We start from the raw sequence: 25199 nt of genomic DNA on the forward strand, positions 1-25199 counted from the left end.
TTTGCTACTCTAATTTTGGGCACCATGTTTTTGCTTTCTGGAATAAGTTTTATTCTAGTTACTTGTTTTAGAAAATAATTTTTCCTCAACGTATTGAGAAAATTGGTTTTTTAATTAAAATCACTAGAGTTAGCTTTCGTAACCTGAAATTGATTTTCTAGCGATTATTTTACCTGAGACATTGCACAAGTATTTATTCATAATTAATTCTGAGTTATTTTAATTAAATTTATTTAATTGTGTGTTATTTAATTTTGCTACGTGTTGTCATTAGGTAATGTAACATATATAACAACATTTAAATATGAGACACAACTTTTTTACATATTTTATACATTTTATGTTAAACAAATTATACCCAATACCAATAAATATATCTCATTCTCTAAGGTAAAAAAGTAAATATAAATCAGTGTGATACTATTGACTTTATATATTTATATCACATGGTACCAATATATAATCTTAAAGAGAACAATAATAAATCTTAAAATTTTTTAATTCAATTTTTCAAAAAATAATAAATGCTCAAGTTAAATGCATGAAAGCCTTATTTGTCTGCGTTTTGCATTAAAATATTTTTTAAAATAATTTTATAATTTCATCCTTTATATATATAATTCAGCAAAATAAAATTTCGTCAAACATTATTACAAATTATTTCTGAAGTATTAACATTTTTGTTTTGCATTTACCATTTCTCTGAAAATATATTATTACGAAGTACAAACCAAAAAAATATGATTAGGTCTCTTGTGAGATGGTCTCACGAATCTTTATTTGTGAGACGGGTAAATCCTACCGATATTCATAATAAAAAGTAATACTCTTAGCATAAAAAGTAATATTTTTTAATAGATGACCCAAATAAGATATTTGTATCACAAAATACGACCGTGAGACCGTCTCACACAAGTTTTTGCCAAAAAATATTATATACATGGTCATCTTAGGTTTTTTCTTAATTAAAAAGGAGAGTGAAAGACCTAAAAATAGATAATTTAAGCACTATTTAGTCTTTAGATTTTCGATTTTATACCATCTGTTTGTTTAAAACCAGTATTATAAAAAACACGCTTAAGCTTAAAACTCGACAAAAATGCCCTGCTTTGGAGAAAAGCGGTCAAACACTCAAACTGTAACTACAGTTTGAACGAATTAAGCATAATTAAAGCGTTTAACTAAGCATGCTTAAACACAATTAATCGCATCTGTTTTTTATTTTTAAATTTTTTTATTTGGAAGGTATGTCTTTTTATTTTAAAATAATAAATTAGGTTTATAATTTAGATGTTTATTTTTTTAATTTTAATTATGATTAAACGCATCTGACAATGATTTGACAAATATTTAGTTATTTTTAATGTCAAAAACTTGTGTGAGACGGTCTTACGGGTCGTATCTGTGAGACGAATCTCTTATTTGGGTCACCCATGCAAAAGTATTAATTTTTATGCTAAAAGTATTACTTTTTATTGTGAATATGGGTAGGGTTGACCCGTCTTACAGATTATGATCCGTGAGATAATCTCACATGAGACCTACTCATTTTTAATGTAGTTTAGTTGCAAAAACAAATAAAGATTATAATTTTGATATTTTTATCTTTTTATAAATATGATAATTAATGTATTAAACTTAAATTTATCATATTTATGTATTATTTTATCTATTTATTGGTTTGAGATAATTACAATTACACTAAAGATAAAAAAACGTTTTTTCACGCATAAGCCCATGCTAATCTCGCTTAAGCTTGAAAAGCTTGGAGCTCGACATTCACGCTTCGGGACGCTGCACGCTTTTTTTATCCTTATTTAAAACATAACAATTATACTTATTTCTCTTTTTCTCTGGTATATTTTACTATAATTATACTAATTTTGTATTTTAATATAGTAACCATGCATGCATGCATATTTTATGTCTTTCGATATCACATGGGGTATGTCGATATTCTCAAACCTATTTTTATGACGAAAAATTATATTTTTGACATTTAATTGTATGTTTTTTCCAAAATATTGAACAATTTATAGTCGCAATCCTTTGAATTTTACTTTTTTCGATTTTTTCAAATTTTCAGTGAAATACTGACGTGATTTTGAAAATGATGACGTGCCACCTAAATTAATGACATTGTTTCTGACATTGTTGACACATTCAATTCTACTTCAACACCAAATTGGAAAGTAAAAAAAGAAAAGAAAAAGAGAGTAAATTTGTAAGGCCCGAGAAATGTATTTCGTTAATCAGAAAGGATTAGGCGATAATTAATACAATGATTGGTGATAATTGATTTAATTATAGACGGAGCAGATCGGGCCGGAAAAGACGAGAAAATACACCAAATAAAGAGAAGGACGAAGCCATCATGCACATGCGCAACGAGGTGCGCGAGTCATGCGCGGGTGGTCCAGAACGTTGGGCGCATATGCGCGGAGAAACGCGCGCATATGCGCGAAGAGCGGAGGTGCGAGGCCGAACATCTCGCGCATATGCGCGAGCAACGTCGCGCATATGCGCGAGAAGATATGCAGCAGATGCCGGGCCGAAGCTCCGGCGCATATGCGCGGCTTTGTGCGCGCATATGCGCACGGCATAAATTTTGACAAAATGCCACTTGGTCTCGTGATGCACGAATTATGTATATATATATACATACAAATGTTATAATCTCGGGAGAAAATGGGGAATTCAGAAGAAGGATTGCTTCTTGAGTTTAGAAATTGATTTGCGATCAATCCGTCCGTTCGATTTTGAATCCGGACACAGTACTGTGTTCCTGTCAGAGCAGGCTTCATCTGGACGTAAGTTTTGTTACGTTTAGACATGATTTGAATTTATGATATTGTCATAATTGAATAGAAACCAGATATAGTGTTTCTGCTACAGTAGATATTGTATAATGGAAGTCAGATTAAAGAATAGACTGATTATGCAATTGTTATGATTTTTGAAAGATATTGAATGAGATTCGATATCAGATTTGTGTTATCGTTGAGATTATAAATTGTATTATTACCGATTATGACTCGTGGTATTATATCTGTGGTGTTCAGAATGACGAGGTATTCAGATTGTATTGTTAGGTCGTCGAAACATCAGTTGATCAGATTGATCAGATTTAGTAATGATTTTGATTGTAGCGTGATATCGTTGTTGTGAATTAGATTGTAACTTGTTCAGATATGGATCAGATTATATACCGATTTGAGTATTGATCAGAACATGTTTTGATTCAAGTTATGTACTGATATTGTATTTATATGATTGTCATTGCCAGACTGGGTATGGACAGATCAGAATACGAGACTTCGTCTTCGTCAGAGCGAGAAGATAAAGGTATAAATAAATGTTGATGCGGGATTGCACAACTCAAGTTAGGTTTGACTTGAGTCTCCCTAAATCACATACTTTATTTTATTGCATTGATATTTGAAGATTATCAGATTGATATGTTAATGTATTGACTTAGAACAGAGTTAGAGTCCGAGTCTAGGGCAGATCAGCCTAGCTAGGGCAGAACCGCCGAGTCTTTCTCAGAACCGATAAGACTCTAGACTTACGGTGTATCGACACGCTTAAATGTAGATCAACGTTTAATGTAGACACTCGATACAGCATACCAAAGTCTAAATTAGATTGGGATCCCTAGATTAGAATAAGAGATGAGTCAAGTCTTAGATATTGAGACTAGAATTGATTTACAGATCCGTATTAATTTATGTTTCGTAGATTACGATTCATGTTTTATTTACAGACTTGTATTCATACATGTTGTTGATTAGGCTACATGTGATAAGACATATTTCATGCGTTTATATATGTTTTATATGATTGCATGTATACATTGTTTATACTGAGATATTTATATCTCACCGGAGTTATCCGGCTGTTGTCTTGTTTTGTATGTGTGCATGACAACAGGTGGGGCAGGATCGGGGTCCAGAAGAAGATGAGAGCTCAAGATTAGAGTGGTGATTCCGGACTTGGATGTAGAGAGGTTTCATTACTAGATCATAGTAGTTGAACCTTAGTTTTTAACTAGATGTATGAGATACAAGATTGGTATGTATTATACTGGTTTGTATAATAGAATAATGTCATTACTTTCCGCAGTTACATTTTAAAAGAAAAATTTTTAGACTCTGTTTATCTGAATTGATAATTAGTCTCAATGACGATTAAGAAGATGATTAGCGTCCGGATCCCCACAAAATTAGTTGACTAAGATCGTGAATTGATTGATAACATGAAAAAATAAAAAATTGACAATGACCAATAATATAATTTTTCCTTAACTATATCTACAATATTTAATTTGATATTTTAAAATTTGAAATAATATGTCATCATTCATTTTGAGCATATTCCCAATAACATTTTCCATATACTCGAGTCATTTGAAATTTATTTTGGGTTAAAAAGAACAAAAGAACCATAGAAAAATAATATAAAATAAATAATAGAAGAGGAATATTTTTTTAAGATTGTTCATGCCTTTATAGCATGTGGAAAAAACCACCGATTTTGGTGGCTTAGTGGCCTAATCATCTCTCTTTAATATTTAAATGTCTTTTTCATCCCTATGATGGAGATATGGATTAATTGATATTGGACTTCAGCTATCATATATTTATATTTTTTACGTGTTATAAATCAATTTTACGAAACGTATATTATATTTGATTCACTCATGAAAAAATATATTTTTTATTGTAAATATAAGCATGATTGACCATCTCACGAATAAAATATATGAGACTGTATAACAAGAAACCTAATATTTTAAATTATCCTTTTAGATATAGATGCATGTGTATGTACATATTGCATATCTAATATCACAATTTGAACATGAGAGAGGCCCATAAGTAGTATTAAAAAAAACGATTTTACATCAATAATTTTTTACATTTTTTTATTTCACTTTCTCCACCCAAAATTCTTGAAACTTCTCACACAATCTAAAAAGATGAAAATCGACATTATTGCTGGGCCACTTTCAAATAAATACGCGCAGTACAAGAAGCACACGACTGTTCAATATTCTTCCAGCGGACCAAATAGAGCTAATTCCATAAATTATAAGGGGAGTTGCTTGCTTTCTTGATTTAAATTAATTTGGTGAAGTGGATGATTTACAAGAATCTGACATTAAAATCTTAAATCTAAGTGATGTTTCATGTTTAAAACTAGAGTTGGTCTCTTGTAAGACGGTCTCATTAATCTTAATCTGTGAGACGAGTCAACCTTACATATATTCATAATAAAAGTAATACTCGTAACATAAAAAGTAATACTTTTTCATGGATGACTTAAATAAGATATCCGTCTCACAAAATACGACTCGTAAGACCGTCTCACACAAGTTTTTGTCTTACAAGTAATCTAAGCGACGAACAATAAAATATAGTTGTCAGAATTTTTTTAAAAAAAACTAAACAAGATTTTCGTTTTTTTAAATTATATACAACTAGTTCATTATATTTGGGCTTAATTAATTAATGATAATATTACTAATATTTTTGTTTGAAATGTCAAATATTGGCGTTGTTTTTGTATTTTTACTTGATTAATTATTCATTTTTGGAGAGTTCACTCACTTAACACGCAACTCGCGGCGGGTTGAAGAAGTTTTCTAATATACCGTTTTTGCGGGCTGTCAGGCTCGTTTTACAACTCGAGACAATAAACCAGGGATCGCTTGCGCTAGCGATAAAAATAAAAACCAAAAGCCAGTTAATCTTGAATGGTGAAGTCTCATGGTGAAGTCTCAGTGATCGCGTGGGATATTTAGTTCAAGTAAATCCTCACCCCGATCGTAGGATGCCTCGTATTCTTCAACCCGGTATGTCGGCCTTCTCTTTCCACAACCCAACATAGTAATCCATATTCTGGACAAAGAACCCATTTACTATATTAAAAATCTATGATATAGTGTGATCCATTACAGCTGGACTACGTTGGTATGATATAAACAAATACTAAGACGTCGAGGCAGTTTCCATTCAGTATACTTTTTGCTTTACGAAGCTCTACTTTCATTAGCTTCTGATTTTCCGGCCGCCTTGTTCCCCGCTGCTCCGCCTTGCCTGGATTTCTGTCATCACCTTGTGGGTTAGGTTTTCCATTTTTAGCAAGTTTTTTTCAGGGCTACCAGTTTCAAGATTTTTTGGGACCTGAGACTGTACAGTGACCTTCGATGTTTAATGGGCTCGCTCTTTTTTGGGAGGTTTGACAACTGAAGGAAAAGTTGTTCAAAATATTTTCTTGACATATATGCCCGCCGATATCCCGGAAAGTCACCGTACTTCAGTTTTTTTTTTGGCCAAGAAACTGCGCAGTTTCCCATTTCAGAAAATTAAAATCTGGCGTTAATCGGCTTGGAATTTAGAAAAACTTTGTATACAAAAATTATAGATCGGGGAGATACAAACCGACGGTGAAGATTTCATCCGCGCGTGATAACCAGAGCGGCCAAAAGCTCCGCCGCACAGAGCCGGGTACGACATGGAGGGTCAATTCTTACTGTCTTCACTTTTGGGCCCTGAAGCTTCCAGTTTTAGCGGTGTAAATTTTGTGTTTTATTGAAATTAAGAAAATACTGGCAGTATCTTGGATGTGAAGGAGATTCCGTTCTGGGGAAGTTTTGGAAATAAGAAAAGGAGAAGATATACTGGTTTTTCAGTCAATCTTTGAAAAATATCTGCCCGGTTTAATTTAATCTTTGTTGGGTTTGGAAGATTGATTATGCAGTAACGAGAAAAGGCGATCTTCGTGTAGTTTTGGTTGTTTGAGAGGAAATCACTTGCTGAAAAGTTTAGACTCTTTGAATTAACTTGCTCTAGTTGTTCGGAACGACAGTTTCTTTGAATTGAAGCAAAAGTTGGTGGATGCGGCACTGAGGAAAGAAGAAATTTTGGGTGAAAAGAGTTAAATTCTGCAGAGTAAAGAGCAAAATTTTGACAATGAAGATTCCTTCTGGTGGATTTGTGACAAATTCTGGAGAAGGTGTGTTCTTCTTATGCATTGGCTCAGTAACATCTCTTTCTTTTTCCTTTTTTTTATTTACCCAAACATTTTCTCGTTTTGTGCTTTACCCTCACTTTCATGCTGAAAAGCTGAAGTGTTTCTTGGAATTTGGAAATTCTTTAATCGTGTGAAAGGAAAGTTCAAGAACTTTTTGGTTCATAAACTTGCAAATCATGCATTAAGATTGAATTTTAACTTTTATCAGTATTTTGTCATAATTACCTGTGGATCAATTGTCTTGGTTTCTCTATGTTTGGTAGAACAAGTTTCCTGTGCTTTGACGTGGAATTGGATGGAGATTTAAGGGCTGAAATTGTAATTTTTTGCTGTCGCATGACTTTGGATTCATCTTCTTGGCTGATTTTCATATACATAAAAAATAAAAAACTTGGATAATCCTTGCAATACGGATTAAGTTAGTTACCTCTACTTTAATGATCGTTGCTCACATCAGAAAGATAAAACTGGAAACAATGAGAAAAAGATGAGGAAATCCATTTCTTTCAATAATATTTCTTGGTGAAAGCGAATTAGATCCATTCCGTGTAATTTCTTGTTATTCACTTATTATATGCATTAGCTCCCAACTAGGATTGGGATTTTGGGGGCTAGGAACAATTTCGTGTGCGGTGCTGCATATAGTCTTTGGACTGAAGGGAAGTTTGAACAGACCAACCAAACATCTGAACATTTTTATTGCTAGTGTGTTCTGGCACTTCACTGTTTCATGTACATATCGTTTAGGCTGGAACTTTGAGAGATGATTATAGCTAAATTGGTGTTAAAAAAGGAACTAAAAGACAAGTTCCCCTACTTGGAAAATGCACTTGAGCGCCTTTACTAATTGGAACTCATGAAGTACAACTTTCAACAAAAGACTTTCACGATCAAGGTTTGGTCCAAGGCAAAAAAGAAAAGAAAAGAAAAGAAAAAAATCGAATGGAATAAAAACACCGAAGATTATGTTTTATGTCGACCAGAAACTTGGATGTGTCTCTGTTTTATGTTTCATTATATCTGTTTTAATCAAAACAGGGGATAAAAAGATGATCAATTCAGAGTTGTGGCACGCATGTGCCGGTCCGTTGGTTGCTTTGCCTCCTGTTGGAAGCCATGTGGTCTATTTTCCTCAAGGTCACAGCGAACAAGTATGTTTCATGTCTCCACTTATGGAAATTCGATGACATTTTTAGTTTCCAATGGAAGAATTCTTTTGCGGCAACAGGTGGCAGCATCGATGCAGAAAGAGACAGATGGCATCCCAAGTTATCCTAATCTTCCTTCGAAGTTGATTTGCATGCTGCAGAATGTCACCTTACATGTATGATTTGTTATACATCTCCCATTAAATTCTTATAATTGATGCTTTATCCCTGAATAGATAACCTTCGTTTCTGTGTTCATGCTCGATATGATAAATGCTTGCGCCTTAAATTATTTATTTGATGTTTGATGATGTATTTATTAACAGGCTGATGTTGAAACTGATGAGGTCTATGCGCAGATGACTCTTCAACCTGTGAGTAAGGTCTGTTGCCTATTTTATCCTGTTTATTTTAAATAATATTTTATGGAGTATCATTACATGATATTGCATGTCTTCTGGCACATGCACGAGTCTTTATTTCGTTTCGTTTTACAAAAATGGTCAACTCAACTCGCTGAATGGTTTTTTACCTACAATTTTAAGGACTTGTTGAAGTTTCACCCACATTGTGATGGCCGAAATGATGAAACAATCAGTCTGAAAATAGTTTGACTTGTATCTTACAGTATGACCAGGAAGCATTACTTGTATCTGATATTGGGCTAAAGCACAATAGACAACCTGCCGAGTTTTTCTGCAAAAATCTGACAGCAAGTGATACAAGCACTCACGGTGGGTTTTCTGTTCCTCGTCGGGCAGCTGAGAAGATCTTTCCACCTCTTGTATGTGCTATTATATACTGGCACTTGTTATGTAAAGTTTAATATGCAGTGAGTAGATTTCACCCCGTTCTTTTTGTAATGGAAAAGTTGTTTTGTAGGATTTCTCAATGCAACCTCCTGCACAGGAGCTGTCTGCTAGAGATTTGCATGACCAAAATTGGACATTCAGACATATTTATCGAGGTATTCTATGTTAGAGATCTCTACATGCGTTCCATATATATTTTTTGTTTGGCATCGATAAAAGCTCCAAAAATGTTCAGACATACTATTTATGGTTGGAACCAGGTCAACCGAAAAGACACTTGTTGACGACAGGTTGGAGTGTGTTTGTGAGCTCGAAAAGACTTATAGCTGGTGATGCTGTTCTTTTCATAAAGTATGTAAATATTTTAAACAATTTGTGACAAAATATTATCACTTCCATAATAAAGATTTCCAAATGACAACTTAGGGACGAAAAGTCACAGCTTCTACTTGGTATTCGGCGAGCAAATAGGCAGCAACCGGCACTTTCTTCATCTGTTATATCTAGTGATAGCATGCATATTGGTATTCTTGCTGCTGCTGCTCATGCTGCTGCGAATAGTAGTCCATTCACTATATTCTATAATCCAAGGTAATGAATTTTGAATTTGATATATTACATTAGTATACTTAGAAACCTACTTTTTGAAAATTCTCGTGGCATATTTCTTCGATATTGACAGGGCTAGCCCTTCGGAGTTCGTGATTCCGTTGGCCAAGTATAATAAAGCAATGTACACACAAGTTTCCCCGGGTATGAGATTTAGGATGATGTTTGAGACTGAGGAGTCAGGAGTGCGCCGATACATGGGTACAGTTACTGGAATAAGCGATATGGATTCTGTGCGCTGGAAAAATTCGCAGTGGCGAAATCTTCAGGTAGTTTTTCCTGTTCTTCAAATATGTGCTCGATGCCATTAGTTTCCATTTCAGCAGGTTGAAATGCCTACATAGCAGAAAACCCTTCATAAAAAGTTGGTTAGCTATCAAGTCTTTCACCTTTCAAAGTAGCTAAAACTTTTTTTTAAACTTTTTATTTACTTCAAATGACAAAGGTACCCTCAAATATTTGGGTATACTATTTTTTCTTATCCAATGATTTAACAAATAATTTTTGAATTGAATTGTTTTAAAAGTTTTGTGAATTCTAACCGAACATGATATTTTTATTATTTTTGAAAATACATAAAAAAAAAATAAATAATAATAATATCTAATAATAAACTAAATAAATATAGTAATATTGAAAACAAACATTTTAAGTAATGATAATATTAATAAAATTATAATAACATTAGCAAAATGAAATATCTATATACACACACAACTTAAAAAATTCATTTATTATATTTATATAATTTACTTTCTATATCTCACTTTAATGATTCAAAATTAATCACATATTGTTATTATTATTATTTTCAAGATAATATACAAAAAGATCTATTTTATCGTTTTTTTTCAATTATATATATATATATATATATATATATATATTATTATTATTATTATTATTATTATTAATAAATCGGTTTAGCTTCGCTTGATTTGATTTTTAACATCTGTATTTTGTATAATATTTGTAATACATTATATTATATTTAAGATATATTATATACGTTATATAATATGAATAAATGGTAATTATAAGAAAGGATTAGTATCTTTTAAAAGAAAATTTAAAATTAATCTAATAAAATGTTGGTAAAAAAAATATTGTTGACCTGAAAATTAATTTCAAAATTAAAATTTTCGGTATATGTGGTAAATATATTTTAACATGATTGAATTTTTCATTGAAACCTTTCATTCGTTTTAAATTATTAAATTAAAATTTCATCATAATTGTTCTTTATTTTATTAGAATTTTTTTCATGTATTTTGTACAACATTTAATTTCTTTCTCTACATGAAATTTTGTTAATGATAGGTTGGATGGGATGAATCAACTGCTGGAGAACGCCCTGGTCGAATCTCTATATGGGAAGTGGAACCTGTTGTTACTCCCTTCTACATTTGCCCGCCTCCCTTTTTCAGACCCAAGTTCCCCAAACATCCAAGTTTTCCAGGTACATACTTATGTGGTGATAATTTAATTTATCGCGGTGCGCCGGTGTCTATTCTTTTTTTCCTGATACCAAAATATTGGAATCAGATGATGAACTTGATATGGAAAATATTTTCAAGCGAGGCATGCCCTGGCTTGCAGAAGATTTTGGCATAAAAGATGCGTCAAGCTCGATATTTCCGGGCCTTAGTCTAGTCCAATGGATGAGCATGCAACAGAATAATCAATTGTCCGGCAATCAAGCGGGCTTATTTCCCAATTCATCTGTTCTACAAGGTAACCTTAGCATCGATGACCACACAAAACTTTTGAATTTTCAAAACCCATCTTTAGCTTCACATAATCTTCCACCCGGTAAGGGGAATCTTCCGAATCTACAAGTTAGCCAACAGCAACAAGTCCAGCAAATGTTGCAGTCTCCTACAAACACGCAGCAGCCACAACTGAGGCAGCAGCAGCCGTTGCCGCAACCTCAGCCACAGCTCCTTCAGCACACACTGCAACAGTTGCCGCAGCAGCGGCTACCACAACCTATGCTGCTGCCTCCTGTGACGAATGGTGTCACTTTGGATCAGGCATCAAACCAAAATTCACATCAAATGGGAGTGTATCCTCAGCTTCAACAGCAACAGATATTGACTGGACATGCGCATTTGCAGCAAAATGATTCATTGGTTCACAGAACTACATTTCCCATGACGTCAATGACTCAGGACTTGGTTTTCCCACAACCCGTTGAGCAACAATCTAGCCTCTTGCAGAGACCACAACAGCAGCAGTTACAATTGCAACAAGCTCCATTACCGGTGTTGCAGCAACAAAAGCCACAAATGCAACAATTTTCTCAACAAAATCTTTCAGATCAGCAAATGCAACTGCAACTTCTACAGAAACTACAACAGCAGCATCAACAGCAGCAGTTGTCTTCCCCGTTAAATCCCTTGTTGGAAGCTCAATGTCCCCCAAAACAACACTTGCAACAAAACCAGCATGCCCAAAATCTCTGTCTACCTCCAAAAGTAAATATTAGCGCCTTTCCAGGATCTTCTTCGGTCCAATCTCCACAATTTCCCATCAATCAGTTCCAACATAAATCTCCACTTGAAAATATCAGGGGACGTGTGGAGGGGGATGCCCCATCATGTTCAACATCACCTTCGAAGAATAATTTTCAGGCTTCACAATCAAACTTCTTTAACAGGTATCAAACTGGGCCGACAACTTTGCTAGATAATTCTACAGTCCACCATACCAATAATTTGGCCCAAGAAACTCATACCAAGATCGATATTAGGATGAAACACGAATTCCCCAACTCTAAACCAACTGAACAGCCTAAATACAAGGGTACTGCTACTGATCGTTTGGATGCTGCATCTACTGCGACATCATATTGCCAGGATACGGGTAGCCTCCAACAAAATTTTCCATTAAATGGGTTGGAAACTGATGTTCAGTCGCACACACAGAATAGTCTTCCATTCACTGGTAATATTGATGGATTGGCACCTGATGCCTTGTTGTCGAGGGGTTATGATTCAGGGAAGGATATACAGAACTTACTTTCTAACTACAGTGGCCCTCCGAGGGACATCGATACAGATTTGTCATCTGGAATCAATTCTCAATCATTTGGATTGCCAAACATATCTTTTAAACCAGGTTGTTCGAACGAGGTTGCAATTAATGAAAGTGCTGTTCTGAACGGTGGGTTGTGGTCTAACCAGGCTCCTCGTATGCGAACTTATGCTAAGGTTGGTCTCCCCCAAAGACACCCTTCTCTCTTCAGAGTTTTGAGTCTGTTTTCTTATTATTAGTAATGTTGATAAACTTACTGTAGGTTCAAAAACGTGGCTCGGTGGGGAGAACTGTGGATGTCACCCGTTACAAGGGGTATGACGAGCTTAGACATGACCTTGCACGCATGTTTGGCATTGAAGGTCTGCTAGAAGATCCACAGAGAACCGAGTGGAAGCTTGTATATGTAGACCATGAAAATGACATATTACTTGTCGGAGATGATCCATGGGAGTAAGTATCAATTGTAACTTCTCTTCTGATGTCAAACTTTTTATAACATTTTCCGATTCTTATTACGGCAGGGAGTTTGTGAGCTGCGTTCAAAGTATAAAGATCCTATCATCTGCTGAGGTGCAGCAAATGAGTTTGGATGGCGATCTTGGTCAGATGCCTATCCCGAACCAAGCTTGCAGCAGGACCGATAGTGGTAATGCATGGAGAGGACAGTATGACAACAATTCAGCCACTTCGTTTAATCGCTAAACAATCTGAAGTTTGATATTATCTATGTTCTTGCTGTCCAACTTATGCTCGGTTCTTTCCTACTACCAGGAACAAAGCAACTTGATCATGCAGGAATCAAGTTAAATTTATTTGTTTATCCTCTGGACAAAGACCACAGTCCCAAAATAGCGACTCCCTGTAGTTCTTAAGTCGACTTGTCGACGGTAGAGGCTCTGTTGTATAATGATTCAGTGAATTGTATAAAGATAACCTTTTACCTGAACAGGGTGTATTAAATGTAAATTTGATGTCTTACTTAGGCTTAGACATAGCATATGCTATTATGTAAGAGAGACAATGTATAGCTTTGTAAACTCAATGATAGTTATAAAGCCGCTCATATTTAGAGGTTTAGCTAAATTTATTTAAAAAAACTTAAGAAATTATTATAAGTTATAAGGTGTATGATTTTATTTTAAAATAATATGTTACATTTTTTGGATAAACTTATTTTAAACAAATTTAAAATATTGATGTGTTTGGTGGATAAGAAGTTTTTATTGTTATAATTACCAAAATAAGTAATTCAAAGGAGTTATAATCATATATATCTATATATATATATATTATATACATAAAATACTTTTAAAATATTATCATAAATCTTAAAACTTGTTTATATTTAAAAAAAAATTAAGGATTTTTTTTTTGGAATGATTAAAGAAATTTATTAAAAATTAATTAAAATAATTGTAACGAATAATTATACCACTAATATTGTAGGAAATAAAACAAAATAAATTAAGTGTTGTTTGTTTCAACCACCTACACATATTGGTCCAAATAGGTAGGGTATTCCAATTTCGATTTAATTTAAAAACCTAAAAATCCAAACCGAAAAAACAGAAAATCTAACTGCATCAGAAACCAAATTCTTTTATTTTGGTTACAAATGTCAAAGTTGAAGTTTTTATGAATCGGATTCGGATTATATATATCGAAGCGAGGCATGGCGACGAGGCGATCATCAAAGATGTAACAGGCCATGAATGGGCGTATAAGATTGGAATTGAAGGATGGAATAATGAAATATTTGATTCTCGTACGAAATCTGGTTCTGATCAATGGCAATCTGGACTCTGGAGAGCTTCCTGTTTGACCAAATGTTCACTTGGTAAGGTCATGAATATATGTTTAAAAACTGTAATGTGTTAAGACTTAAGAGGATAGGAAAAGTGTAGAGTTTGCAATTAATTTTTTTTCCGTTTTTTGCAAACGAGTTTCAAGCACTGGGCGACGACCCCGTCGTGGTAGACTTGCTAGGGTTAGGGAAAGGTCTGGCTTGGGTCAATGGGAATAGTTTTGGACGATATTGGCCAAGATATACTACCAACGATTGGTCTCAGTGATCCATGCGACTATCGTGATCCGTTTTGGGAGTATAAATGTGGCACTGGGTGCGGTGAATCCACTCAGAGATATTATCAGGTGAAGGGAGGTCGATTCGCGAGATCAAATTCGCGAGCTTTGGCAATGTGGGAGGAAGTTGTGGTTCATCCAGAAGAGGAAATTGTACATCCCCCAAAGATGCACTCCCTATAGTCCAGAAGGTGCTCTCATTTGAAATATTCATCACAAAATTAATTGCTTATTTATATTTAAAATTTATTCAATTTTTTGTTTTTTTGTTTTTGGGTTTTATTGATCAAGTATGCAAGCATGTATTGGGAAAGAATCTTGTTCGGTTGCTGCCAATGAGGAAGACTTTTGGAGTGACAGAGTGCGATGCTGGTATTTCAAAGAAGCTTGTGGTGGAGGCTCTTTGCGATATTTTTAAGGGTTATATATTTAATTTGAGTAGGTGTCTTGTGAGGCGGTCTCACGAATCTTTATATGTGATATGGGTCAATCTTACCGATATTCACAATAAAAAATAATATTCTTAGTATAAAAAGTAATATTTTTTCATGGATGACTCAAATAAGATATTTGTCTCACAAAATACGACCCGTAAAACCGTCTCACACAAGTTTTTATCATTTAATTTTAGATGAATATGGACATTGTACCTATATTTTGCTTTCAGCTAAGTCTTAGGAATTAGGATTTACTTTTTAGTGGCTGCATGGATATGATATTGTGATTATTGATAAAAGGAAATGTTGCACGGCATAATAAAAATCTATGTTTGATATAGTTTTGGGAAGTACTGAAATTGAATTGGAAATTATGATTATTCTTTCTTTTTCTTTTTTTCATTTTAATAAAGTATGACCACTACCTAGGCTGTAGCGCAAGTTGCCCAAAAAATAATTTATTTTCAGGTATTAATTTTGACCAAATATGTAATTAAGGCATTGGTTTAATTTGCAAAAATAATAAATATATTCATATATTATCAACCTATTAAGAAAGTGGAATTAAAAACACGAGGTTTCAAGATTTTCATCATTTCTATCTTCTGCTCGAAAAAAGAGCTCTTCCTCTGGCTAGGTCTCGTGGCTTCTTGTGTTCCGCCGCTGCGTTCAGATACTTTTAACGAGAAATTGGCCTTCATTCCCCAGCCGTCGTTTTTTTTTTTGTGTTCAGTCCCTAGGTACTTTTTTAGTACCACATTTCCACATGAAGTGTACCACATTTTGTATGACATAGTACCACAATTTTGTGGGTAGGGAGTGAAGCCAAAGAAATATTTTGATTGGGGATTTTTAACCAACTAGTTTTTTTAAAAAAAAATTCATATTATTTTAAATTATAATACAAATAAACTAAAAATTCATGTTATAATTGGTATTCTCAATATCTTATTTTAAACTTTTCTCTCGATTTTTATATTCCAAAAAAATTAGTTTAAAATGTTATAAATGCTGAAACTTATGTTTAATCTGCATTCGTACTTATTTAATTGTGTATTAAAATTTAATTAAAAATGACCACGATGCTTGTAATTAAGAACACGATTAAATAATATTTCATATACATTCAACTAACACATGAAAATAAAAGCAAAATTAATTTAAAAAAAAGTAGATCTCTTGTAAGACGGTCTCATGTATTTTTATGTGTGAGACGGGTCAACTCTACCGATATTCAAAATTAAAAAAATAATACTCTTGGCATAAAAATAATATTTTTTCGTGGAGGACCCAAATAAAATATCTGTCTCACAAAATACGACTCATGAGACCGTCTCACACAAGTTTTTGCCTTAAAAGAAACGTGGGAAAGTGCAGTAAAACTGAATAGGTAATAGAAAATTTGGGCAAACCAGCCGGCAATGGCCCAGTTTTGCACAAATAATCCATCTGCCCCCGATCCGGCAAAAATATGTATATTAATTGGAGTCGAAGACTGATCATAACTAAAGTGGTGAAATAAATGAGCGTAATTAGTAATTTCTTGACCCCATCTTGCCAGCACACACCGCCACATAAAATAATTGGTTTTGATTGGAAATTTCCCTACAAGACAAATGACAGGGAGATCCCCGGCCCTCAGCCACAGTACTAGAGGGTTGGTTCAGTGGCAGTGGCAGTGCAGCGCCACATTTCAGGTGCACTTTCTCAAGAAGAATTTGGGATGGCGTTAGGGAGTGGCTAGGAATGAGGAAGCTCGTGGGATCTTTGACTGCTACACTTAAAAGCATTCGGAGGCGTTTATCGAGGTAATTCGATTCTAGATAAAATGAGATGTGTTGTACTTCAAGGAACTGTGTTATGTTCGAGAGTGGAAAGTCGGTAGTGGAGATATTAAAATTCTTAGCTTTCGTTGTATTCCTAGTACAATTTCAGTTATTAATATTTTGTAATAACGATTTAATGATTTAGAGCACGTAATCGTAGATTTTCTTCTGGACATGTACTATCTTTTTGTTTTATTTAATGGAAGTGATTTTATTAAAAAAAATTATTTTATAACTATGATCCACATTAATTTATTATTTAATTATCCAATGGTACAATTAACATGTCAGTGGACCAACACAAGATATGTAGCAATTATATTGAGCGAATAGGATTTTAGTTGTATTCTTAAAATCCTATTTTCTTCTCAAAGTGAACGTCTAATTAATATCGTGGACCGATCGATTCAATTATTAAATTATAAATAGTTAATATGTGACACGGTCTCACGAATCAATATTCGCCAGACGGATCAATGATTTTCATATTTACAATAAAAAATAATACTTTTTCGTGGATGTTCCTAATAAAATATTTATCTCGTAAAATTAATTTATATATATATATATATATATATATATATATATATATATATTTTATTTTATTTTTTTGAAATCAATTTATATATATATATATATATATAAAACTAAAAATGGAATTTCATTTTCAGCCATTAAAAGATACGATAAAATAAACTCTATGGCATTTTACTGTCATGCCACTCAAAAAATTTTACTTTGTGAAAAAAAAAACTATATATTAATATATCAAAAACAAAGTATTATATAGGAGTGGAAGAAGTCCGTGTTGATTAGATTTAGAAATGACATTTTTATTGATGACATAATTGACATTAATTAAATCCAAATTGAAGTGGTGAACTTTTGTCGTCTTACGTCATCTCAAACCTATTACTCTATTTTACAATACCCTAATTTCGAAATAATGTAATTTCTACATCGAACACAAATAAATGTTCATCACATCTGAGATATAAAAACCATGTTTTTCTATTCATCTCAAATAGAATATTTGTCCCACATAATTGATTCATAAAACCGTTTTACAAAAGTTTTTATGATTATCATTTTCAGCCATTAAAAAGTACGATGAAATAAACTCTAATGGCGTTTTACTGTCATGCTATACAAAAATTTTTAATTTTTGAAAAAAAAACTATATATTAATCTTTCAGAAACAAAGTATTATATAAGAGTGGAAGAAGTCCACGTTGATTAGATTTAGAAATGACATTTTTATTGATGACATAATTGACATTAATTAAATCCAAATTGAAGTACTAAACTTTTGTTGTCTTACGTCATCTCAAACCTATTACTCTATTTTACAACACCCTAAGGCCATCTCCAAAGCTGCACAACCTTTATATCTCCAATGGGGATACTTTATTGTGCCAAAATAACGCAGCCCCTTCCTCCTGCGCCAAATTTGGCGTATGGGTATTTTCTTTTTAAATAAATTTTTAATTTTTTTACTTATATGTATTATGAATATTTGTATTTAAATTATAAATATTATTTAAATAATAATATAATATTTGTTTTATTATTTAAATAATTAGTTATTTAATCATAAAAATTATAAATTAATCATTGTTGATTTTTAAAATATTTATTTATTTATTTTAATTATTAATATTTAAAAACTAATTTTTTTATGATTTTTTAATTAATAAAATACAACGGGATTGCGTTATTGTGCCAAAATATTTAAATTTATTAATAATAAAAGATTAGTCATAATTAAAAATATATTAAATAAAATATAATAATTAATATATGTAAAATAAAAAGAATATTTTAAAAATATTTTTTTTGGTGTAAGATTTGAAGTAAATGGGTGGGAGATGGAGGGTTTTTTTTAAAAATATTATAAATAAAAAAACTAATTGTAAAAATGTTACAAAATTAAAAGTCTTACAAATCTAGTGCAATCCGGGACTCACTGTCCCGGATTCTGACATTTTATAAAAAAAATAAAAGGATTGAATCCGTGTCTTAGCGACGGTTTCTATAAAACCGTTGCCAATAGCGACGGTTTAACCAACACTGTTGCCATGGGCAACGACTTATCAATACCGTTGCTAAATCCGACGGTTAAAAAAGAAACCGTCGCTACTGAATCCTTGACACTCTTTCACGGATTCTGAGTCATTTTATCATTTTTAAATAGTGATACTCTTCATTTTATCACCGAAGCCGAGCAACTTAGAAGCAAAATTATTTCTTTCATTATACCAATTTTAATTTTTAAATAATAACAATAGTTATAATATTAGTCATATTATTGGAATTGTAATACTATAATTTAGAATTTTTGGAATAATAATAAATATACTTAATTATATTTACTTGATAATTATATTTACTTGATATAATATTATATCTACAATAATTATATCTACAATAATACTTGATATATTCTTATTAGTCTTATTTACTTGATATAATATTATATCTACAATAATTATATCTACTTGATATATTCTTATTAGTCTTATTTACTTGATATAATATTATATCTACAATAATTATATCTACAATAATTATATTTATTATAATAATAATATTTTAAGTATATTTATTATTATTTCAAAAATTCTAAATTATAGTATTACAATTCCAATAATATAATTAATATTATAACTATTGTTATTATTTAAAAATTAAAATTGATATAATGAACGAACAATATAAAATATACTAAACAAAAAAATATTATTACTTCTTAATATTCTGAAAAGTGCAGAAGACTTACGCTAATAATTAAATTGAAAAGTAAGAAGACCGGTGCTGGAAAGAATCTTCGATGCTCGGTGATCGAAAGTAATAATTTTGCTTCTAAGTTGCTCGGCTTCGGTGATAAAATGAAAAGTATCACTATTTAAAAATGATAAAATGACACAGAATCTGTGGAAGGCTGTCACGGATTAGTAGCGACGGTTTCCGGTTCAACCGTCGCATGTAGCGACAGTTTTAATAAGTCGTCGCCAATAGCGACAGTTTTAGTTAACCCGTCGCCTTTTGCGACGGTTTTATAAAACCGTCGCTAAGGCACGGATTCAATTCCCTCTGCCACGGATTCTTCATTTTATTTTTTTTTTTGAAAAAATGTCGGAATTCGGGATTCCGGATTGCACTAGATTTGTAAAGCTTTTAATTTTGCAACATTTTTACAATTAGTTTTTTTATTTATAATCTTTTTAAAAAAAAACCCGGGAGATGGATGTTGTGTATGAGACGGTCTCACGAATCTTTATTTGTAAGACGGATCAACCCTATCGATATTCGAATAAAAAGTAATACTTTTAGCATAAAAAGTAACAATTTTTCATGGATGACCCAAATAAGAGATTTGTCTCACAAAATATGACTCGTGAGACCGTCTCACACACATTTTTGTCAAAAAGTAATTAAGTCATTCGCATTTATCTCTCGACATTTTATGTATTTGACATTCACTTACATACAAGGAAGGAGAATGGAAAAAAAAAAATAGAGGTGGGCACTAATTATCACATTGATTTAAAATCAATGCAAAATTCGTGGTTTCGTATATGTGATCACATTTACGTTTATCTTTGATATCTATTGAAAAAATAAGGATGATAATAATGAAAATTTTATTTTATAAAATTATTATATTTTCTTAAAACAAAATCATTATTTTATATACGCTTCCATCCTTTTTCTTGTGGAAGAAGAATAACAATTTTTATGGAGAATTCGTCGATAGGGGTGATATATCATACCGAAATTATATATCATATATTGTATCGATAATTACGATATAAACAAATTTTATCGTAATATCATACCGAAATTACTGAAAATTTCGGTACATATAACTAGTATACTGATTATACCGAAATTATAGGGTATACCAAGATTTCGATATGGTATCGATATATACTTTTTTATACCGAAAAAACCTTACATTTTTTAAAATTTATAAATTTATTGTTTTAAAATATTATATATTTTAAAATATATATATCTATATTTCGGTATTTTGGTATAGATTAAAACTTTCAAATTTTATATAATCTCAATACTGAAATATTGAATTTTTCGTTATCGTACCATATCACATAAAAATTTTCGATATACCGAAAATTCGATATTTTTTCTTAAAAAGTGAAATAAGGTCAGAAAGGGGGCACATCAGTTTGACACTGTACAGCACAAACCTGTGCAAGAATAATGGCCCACGGATCACTTTCATTTCCAAATCATATGGGCCCCATGCAAAATGGGATTATTCTAAAAGTCCAAGAAATGAAAAAACAAGATAAAATAAATGCATGGGCCCACGTTCCTACAGAGTGGGCTTTATTTATAAACGAATATGACACGTACCAAATCCCCGGCCGGCGAACGGTTCACCGGAATCTTGGGCTGGAAGTGTTAATGGAAATGGGCCCAACGGGTGGAAATGGACGTTACTTAAAATATTGCCCACTGACAAGTGATTTGGATCCAAATTAAATAATGGTGGAATAAAGTGGTTCAATTATTGTTTTGAGAAATGAAATCAACTTTTATGATTGTATAATCTTATATTTTAATTTTTAAATATTTTATAACAATAATTAAAAACAATTTTTTGTTTTTTGAAAAAACTCAAAAAATCGTCTCAAACTTAATCCTTGTTGTTATCGACAGAATAATTTTTAAATTACTTTTAAACTCAAAAAATCGTCTCAAACTCAACACCTTGTTGTTATCGACATAATAATTTTTAAATTATAAAAGTAATATTCTTAGCAGGTTATTTTTATTTTGTTTGAAAAAGTGATTAATCAAATCATTATTGAAAAAGAAAATTGGACGAGAAGTGTCAAAAGCTCTCGCAATAACTTTTTTCAAAATTCACAATATCCTTCTCTTTTATGTTGTAAAACTTACGATAATTTGCTTTAAATTAATATTTAAATTTAAATTTAAATTTGCATTTAGTCATTGTCAAAAAAATAATTGTATTTCTATTATTCGATACAAAAAATTATGAACTTTTTGGGTCAACATGTAATTTCATGAATCAAATCGATAAAAAATATTATATTAATATACGATATTTGAATACTAGTTGTTTTGCATATCCTATTAATATATGATATTTAGTATCCAAAGATATGTAGCAAATATCGATATTAATGTCAAATTTGTCTTTTTAGATGAAAATGTGTACAAAACATCGAAAATATTATACTAATACGTGATATTTAATTATCAGTTATTTCATTTTTGATATTAATATATGATTTTTGACTATCTAAACATATGTAGCAAATGTTGATGTTAATAAAATTGTTTAAATTTTATACTCAAATATTTTATTTTGTATTAGAACCAAGAAAGTCTGTACTAAAAGTTTATATATTAATATTATATTTTCAATGTTTTGTATAGATTTTTTATGTGAAAAGACATATAAGCTCAAAAGTTCAAAAATATTATTTTATTGATCAGAAATACAAATTGATATTTTTATGACAAAAAATAAAGCAAATTTAAATTTGATTTTGGAGATTTTAAGCAAATTCAACCGAAAAGTCATATAACTCGATCAAATATAAAAAAATAAATAAAAAAAATAAATAAATACAATTTTTAAAATGAAAGGAAAAAAGCAACCTCACTTCAAGTGTAACGACTCTCAATCAAGCATATATTGGGAATCCTCCTAAAGAACCATATTTTAAGACTCCATTGAGATACTAAATCTCTCTGTTCTCTCTGCGACAGATTGGAGAGAGGATTATTCCAGCCATGATCGGTAAAAATCCGAAGCAGGTGATCGGGATACTCGCTGGATCATTTGTTTCCGGCAATAGATCCGGCATAGTCGACGTAGTCGCCAGCTCGAGGGGTCACTTAGAGCCCAAAGCTCAGTCCCCAAGAGGGCTAAAACATTTTGATTTTGGTGGGGTTGGCTTAGGAATAGTGGCGGCACTCGAGAAATCCGGTGACCGCGTGGGTGAAACTCCGGCCAATATACCGTTATTTAACCGAAAGATGAGCCGATCCAACCCAATTCCGGTGAAGAATCCATTGAGAGTTGGGGGATATCTGCAGGACTTTGAGATGGAAAGTTCAGAGGAGTACACAATTGTGACGTCCCATGGACCAGATAACCCCTGCACTAAAGAGTACTATGGTGGGATTGGGCATGGTAGAAAGGGTGACGAAAGAGCCCCTTTCAGAATACAGAGCAGCGAAGCGAACAACCGGGCTAGCGTATTCTTCATATCTCCACCGAGATTGGGGGAACTTGCCGGAGCTCCGGCGGCCGATTTCCTGAGCTCCTGCAATTTGTGCAAGAAGCAACTCCATGGCAAAGACATATACATGTACAGGTATAATATATTAATTATCCTACGTTCCCTTGCAAGATTTGCTTCCTTGTACCATAACATGGAATCAAGAAAATAACTTGATTATTGATCTCTTTCATTGATATCCATCTCATGTTTCTTGCATTGAATTTTGCTGCAGGGGGGACAAAGCATTTTGCAGCTCAGACTGTCGATACAGCCAAATAGTGATCGACGAGCGCAAAGAGAACTGCAGATCAGAAAGCTCGAGACCCGTCGAGGTTTCCAGCTCTCCTCTTTCAAATGGACATGTTTTCACCACCGGGATCCTAGCAATTTAGTTTCTTTACGTGCCAAAAAAAAAAAAAAAACTTGGGTGGTGGCAATGGAGTCCTGCATAGATATAGTCCTATACTTGTATTATTAAAGTAAATAGAGATAGATACTCGATATATGCAAGGGGTATTTGAACATCGATCTTTATTGTTGTTAGTAATGATAATGACCAAGTTTTGCTAATTTTATTTTAGCAGATCGTGTATTTGAGATGGTGACAAGTGATTGGAGTGGGTGGGTTGCTCAATTAAGACATCAAATTATGATGTTTAATAATCTATTGTGTTAAATATATTTTACTAGATATAAGTATTATTAATGATATCTGATGAAGATCGGTGATTGTTCAGCTATGGAAGTTTTAGAAATAAGCAGAAACCACATGCGGCGGCGTTAGATTATCCCTGGCGAAATTTCTTCTAACACTCATACGAGGAATAAAGGATGAAAATTTTTAAGGCTGGGACTGCATTTTTTGTCTTGGTTTCCTTAGCCTGCGTTGCGTGCCTCTCCAACTCATGCCTATAAAATAGAACCAAGCCAAGTAAAAGTTTAGAAAATGGAAAGTATTTTATGGACTTGTAAAATGGATGGTTAAGTGTGGAATGAAAAATGTTTCATATAGAAAATAATCTTAGCATGTCTGAGCTTATATTAAGTTACATTTTGTGAAGATGTAAGAATGATTGATCAAAAACTTTCTCTCGCGTGTTTGCACATGGAGTGCAAATCAAGAGCTTATTTGTACTAAAAACGCTTGACTTGTGTGCAAGCGTACGAGCGTGATTTGAATAAATCGAATGTCGGAACAATCAAGGCAAAATTGCCCACCCGAATTTTTCTATTTTCCTGAGTTTTTATTTTCGAGACTCTTGGTGCTCCATATGGCTTGACTGTCGGTGGTCCAGCTGAACAGCCTTCGGCATTCTAGATGGCCACTCTGTGACTGTCCATATGGAACTCAAGTACCTATGTCAGGTAGTCTTGAGTCCTCCAAACATATCTCACACTCGTATATTACTTTTCTTTCTTGTCTATGCCTCCTTCTGCTCTGCTTTAACTCGTGATAAAGTTCAAGTACTTCTTCATTCCCCGAACGTAAAATCTCTTTGTTAGGATACTACTGATTATCCCGTTGTATCCTGATTGTCCCGTTGTATCCTGAGAAACAGTCGTCCAACTTGATCCTCTAAGCACATACAATTTAGAACAAATCTGTTTTAAGGTCATTATACTTTGTACGGGCATCGGTTTGCTTTAGTGTTTTCGTTTATTTGTTCATACTCGACCTTATGTATCTGTTATAACTTTACCCTACTTTACTCATCTATGTTTAAAAACTACGATAGTTGCTTACAAGTTCAGCAATTATACTATTGCTAACAAAACTAGGCGGTTTTACATCGAAGTCTGTCTATTGAGGTAGAATTTTGCATTGACATAAATATTTGAAGTGTCAAACTTATTTCTAGGTATATCAACCACCTCGTATAGACCTAACCACAGCCACATGTTCAGAGCCGTTTCCATGGGTCGT

General features: G+C 32.6%; 2 protein-coding genes across 3 annotated transcripts; both read left to right on the plus strand.

Annotated features, from left to right (window-relative positions):
• The first annotated feature begins 5821 nt into the window (after nt 1-5821).
• Nucleotides 5822-13706, plus strand: LOC140821020 (auxin response factor 19-like). 2 transcript variants are annotated; one of them, XM_073181409.1, is made up of 13 exons: nt 5822-7017; nt 8074-8186; nt 8264-8359; nt 8510-8566; nt 8812-8967; nt 9066-9150; nt 9256-9346; nt 9422-9586; nt 9678-9873; nt 10925-11063; nt 11150-12816; nt 12903-13093; nt 13165-13706. In XM_073181409.1, the coding sequence occupies exons 1-13, from the start codon at nt 6975-6977 to the stop codon at nt 13343-13345; spliced, it is 3180 nt and encodes a 1059-aa protein (XP_073037510.1). In that variant the 5' UTR covers nt 5822-6974; the 3' UTR covers nt 13346-13706. The 2 variants fall into 2 exon arrangements, with proteins under 2 accessions (XP_073037510.1, XP_073037511.1); XM_073181410.1 differs by lacking the exons at nt 5822-7017; nt 8074-8186; nt 8264-8359; nt 8510-8566 and having other exon boundaries at nt 8812-8917.
• An 8943-nt stretch (nt 13707-22649) lies between these two features.
• On the plus strand, nt 22650-23855 carry LOC140821000 (FCS-Like Zinc finger 13-like). Its single transcript, XM_073181388.1, has 2 exons — nt 22650-23368; nt 23508-23855. The coding sequence occupies exons 1-2, from the start codon at nt 22782-22784 to the stop codon at nt 23665-23667; spliced, it is 747 nt and encodes a 248-aa protein (XP_073037489.1). The 5' UTR covers nt 22650-22781; the 3' UTR covers nt 23668-23855.
• The last annotated feature ends 1344 nt before the right edge of the window (nt 23856-25199 follow it).

The sequence above is a fragment of the Primulina eburnea genome, unplaced genomic scaffold, assembly GCF_022965805.1.
Source record: "Primulina eburnea isolate SZY01 unplaced genomic scaffold, ASM2296580v1 ctg368_ERROPOS200000, whole genome shotgun sequence".
NCBI classification, from domain to species: domain Eukaryota; kingdom Viridiplantae; phylum Streptophyta; class Magnoliopsida; order Lamiales; family Gesneriaceae; genus Primulina; species Primulina eburnea.